The sequence below is a fragment of the Camelina sativa genome, chromosome 11, assembly GCF_000633955.1.
Source record: "Camelina sativa cultivar DH55 chromosome 11, Cs, whole genome shotgun sequence".
Lineage (NCBI taxonomy): Eukaryota > Viridiplantae > Streptophyta > Magnoliopsida > Brassicales > Brassicaceae > Camelina > Camelina sativa.
In genome coordinates, this window is record NC_025695.1 from 39,329,233 (window position 1) to 39,333,137 (window position 3,905).

The 3,905-nt window shown below is 37.0% G+C and overlaps 2 protein-coding genes across 4 annotated transcripts in view; one reads left to right on the top strand and one right to left on the bottom strand.

Moving 5' to 3' along the window:
• Positions 1-998, bottom strand: part of LOC104725590 (ubiquitin-conjugating enzyme E2 27) — a gene marked incomplete in the record, with an annotated part of 4,895 nt that extends 3,897 nt beyond the window's left edge. Inside the window, 3 exon segments of the mRNA XM_019232613.1 lie at positions 31-189; positions 391-439; positions 645-998. Coding sequence (XP_019088158.1) covers positions 31-189; positions 391-439; positions 645-822 — 386 coding nt within the window.
• The window catches only part of LOC104725592 (putative polyol transporter 2), a 2,643-nt gene continuing 1,223 nt past the window's right edge, over positions 2,486-3,905 (top strand). Inside the window, exons 1-3 of one of the 3 annotated variants that reach the window (XM_019232610.1) lie at positions 2,486-2,684; positions 2,776-3,122; positions 3,208-3,900. In XM_019232610.1, the coding sequence (XP_019088155.1) occupies positions 2,558-2,684; positions 2,776-3,122; positions 3,208-3,900 (1,167 nt within the window). In that variant the 5' untranslated portion in view covers positions 2,486-2,557. The remainder of the gene's footprint in view (positions 2,685-2,775; positions 3,123-3,207; positions 3,901-3,905) is intronic. The other 2 variants (XM_019232611.1, XM_019232612.1) reach the window with 2 other exon arrangements.

The window sequence follows — 3,905 nt, forward strand, 5'->3', positions numbered from 1 at the left end:
ATGAAAGGTTGATGTAGAATAATAATAACCTGTTCAGCTACAACAGCATCTTGAGGGTCTTTGGGCTCAGGTGCAGAGAGTAATGCCTGGACTGAAACAAGAGCAGTCTTCAGAGTAAGAGCTGGACTCCACTGGTCTTTCAAGATATCCAAGCATATTGCACCACTCTGGCTACTAATATTTGGGTGCCTGTAGGTTCGATTAACATGAATCATCCACAAAGATTGAACAAACTAACATACAATCACATCAGTAGTGACCCTTAAAAACAACTTCACCAGAGATTGAACCTTTGACCACAGATAAGACAATTATCAAACAAATACCACAAGGACAGACATAAAAGTTTGCAAATGATTAACATAAGAATCAGAGTCAACATCTTCTTACCAAACTCTGGTTGAAAACTGCATCTTCGGAGGCTCAAATGGATACCCTTCTGCAAATTTTTAATTAAAAAAAGATCGATTAAGAACAATACACAATACAAATCAAACACCCATAAACCCTAAAATCTCAACTCGTACACCAATCGAAACAAAAACCAAGTAAATCCCATAACTTCATAATCCCCAAAAGCTAAATTCTGGGTATTGGAATTTTCACAATCAAAGACCTTAAAGTAGGAGAATTTGGGATCGGACCTGGCATGGTGATATCGATCTGAAAAGTTCCGCCTTCGTAAGGAGTACCGATTGGACCAGGGATGGTTCCGGTGAGTCGGGTGAGATTATCGGCTTTCGGGCTGACCCGGATACCCGAAGAATCGTTGTCTCTGCTGCAATCTTGAAGCTCTTTCTGGACTCGACTGAAATCTATCATCTTTTTTTTTTGATATCTCTCCTCCGATTGCAATCTCCCAAAGAAAAGAGAGAGGAAAAAAACCCTAACAAGAAAAAAAAGATTGAAACTTTTTTATTTGGTGGAGAAGTGAAGCTTCTTTTCTTGCATCTTAAGGGAGTTTATCCAACCGTCCCTTTTTTTTTTTTTTTAATGTTTTTGTGATTTTCCACAAGTTTTTTTTGCTTCTTCATATTCAATTTGAGAGCAATTAATGTAAAACCGGAATAAACCGAAACTAGATTTGATTTCTATTGTGGTTCTCGGTTTGAATCTGAATTGGTTTAGGATATTACAATTCATAGACCAACCCCCAACACCACCGGATGGCAATACCTTATTTATATAAAGCTTTTCTTTTTCTGCAAGATACACATAGTACTAACTTGTTACTATACGTAACAACTGATTTAAGTGCCTCATAAAGAATAGGATTTATAAAATGACATACATCAATAAACGTAATTTAAATGATCAACATCAGTATGATTATACAATATATATATATATATATATATATTATAATTTAGGAGTGATCCTAATGGTTTCTAGGCCAAAAGAATAATTTTTTGGGAATGTTAAATTTTGAACCCGCATTGCCAATGCTACTCACGAGATTATTTTTCCTTTACCACTGGACCAAAGTTATTTGGCTGCTTGTGTTTTAATATGGATGATTGGCAGTTACAGTAGTACACTTTCACGGAGTGTTTAAGTACATTTTCATTTCATTGAATTGTGAGTTTAAACAAGAAAAAAATGTTTTTACGTTGATATGTTTTTTGAATTAACAAGGGAAATAATATGATAGTTCTGATTTTTCTGTTCTTCTTGTTGTTTGGATCTTTGAAGTCCAACCATTATCACCAAACACTCCACTTCTTGCAAATCAATACACGCTTAAATGGCCGATTGTGAGTTTTTGTATTCATTGTAGTTAAAAGCTCCACTGCTTGCATTCTAGTACTATAACTAGCAATCTTTTTACTTAAACGAATTATGAGTTTTTCTAAAAAGTTTTAGGTTTTCTTTTTGCCTTCGTACACTCATTTAATTTTTCCTTTTATACACTAAATTTGTTAATCTTATAAATACTATGTGTATTTTGTTTTTCTTAGAGTGATGATAGAAAACAGCTAAACAGAGAATGACAAAAAGGAAGAGAAGAAAACTTTTAATACATACCTATAAACAGTTGATTATAGTAAAATATGCAGTAGCCCTAGGAGAGAAAGAGACAGAATCTTTTTTTAAGGTGAACCATATGTTTTTTTTTCTTGCATTTAAAATTATAACAATTTGAGGATGTCTATTAACTTATGTTTCTAAATTTAGATAAGGTAATAACAAAAAAAAAAGAGTGAGACGACAAATCTTACAATCTTAAATGATTTGTTCTTACTATAAATTGCTAATTTTAGGACAAACCTTGTGGATTAGAGTAAAACCATGTGTATCTTGATATCCGGTTTCTATAATTGGAATTTCAAGTGACTATTTTCTGTAACTGATTAATTAACTGGATGTTTGTTTGTTATTTTCTAAAACATGTGATCTTAGTTTGCTTCAACAGTGAGCATCGCACATCTATTTAAATTCTCATCTTCCAATAGATTTCTTAACTTACAAGAAACTTATTTTTTTTCCTGCTAATAACACTCTCTTCTCCTTACCAATTACTTTTTTCACTTAAAGTTTTACAATCACGGTGGGCACAATGAGTTCCTCAGGAGAAGAACGAGGTGTTGTTGTTGCGGAGCCCGAGCCACCAAGAGGGAATAGAAGCCGATTTGCTTTTGCTTGTGCAATCTTAGCATCAATGACGTCTATAATCCTTGGTTACGGTTCGTATTCGTTGTGCATTCTTATCATTCACTAAGGTTGGTTTGATTTTACGGTTTAGATAATTATCCTTACATTTTATGGATGTTGCAGATATAGGAGTGATGAGTGGAGCTGCAATTTTCATAAAAGACGATTTGAAACTGTCGGATGTACAACTTGAGATTCTTATGGGGATTCTGAATATCTATTCTATAATCGGTTCAGGCGCGGCCGGTAGAACTTCCGATTGGATTGGAAGAAGATATACCATAGTGTTGGCAGGAGCCTTCTTCTTTTGTGGTGCTCTTCTCATGGGCTTTGCCACAAACTATCCTTTCATTATGGTGGGTCGTTTCGTAGCTGGTATCGGTGTCGGTTATGCTATGATGATTGCGCCTGTTTACACCGCTGAAGTCGCTCCTGCCTCCTCACGTGGTTTTCTTAGCTCTTTCCCTGAGGTACAATAGTTTCAACCTTTATTATTATTTGAAATAAAAAAATTTACATGAAGGTTGATGATAATATGTTTCTTTTTGTATGCAGATATTTATCAACATTGGTATACTTTTAGGATATGTGTCCAACTACTTCTTCTCCAAGCTTCCCGAGCATCTCGGTTGGAGGTTCATGTTAGGGATTGGAGCGATTCCCTCGGTATTCCTAACCATTGGAGTGTTGGCAATGCCGGAGTCTCCACGGTGGCTAGTCCTCCAAGGTCGCATTGGAGATGCTTTTAAAGTTCTTGATAAAACCTCAAACACTAAAGAAGAAGCCATCTCTAGGCTCAATGACATCAAACATGCAGCTGGAATCCCTGATGATATGACAGATGATGTTGTAGTCGTGCCGAAAAAGAAGACTGCCGGTAAAGGCGTGTGGAAGGACCTTCTTGTTCGACCAACCCCGGCTGTTCGACACATCCTCATAGCATGCTTTGGCATCCACTTAGCCCAGCAAGCCTCTGGAATCGATGCGGTCGTGCTTTACTCTCCGACCATCTTCTCAAAGGCTGGACTGAGATCCAAGAATGACCAGCTTTTGGCTACGGTGGCAGTCGGAGTTGTCAAGACCCTCTTCATCGTGGTAGGGACTTGTGTGGTTGATCGGTTTGGACGTCGTGCCTTGTTGCTTACGAGTATGGGCGGAATGTTTATTTCCTTGACAGCACTTGGAACTAGTCTCACAGTAATCAACAGGAACCCCGGACAAACTATCAAGTGGGCTATAGGGCTTAGTGTTTC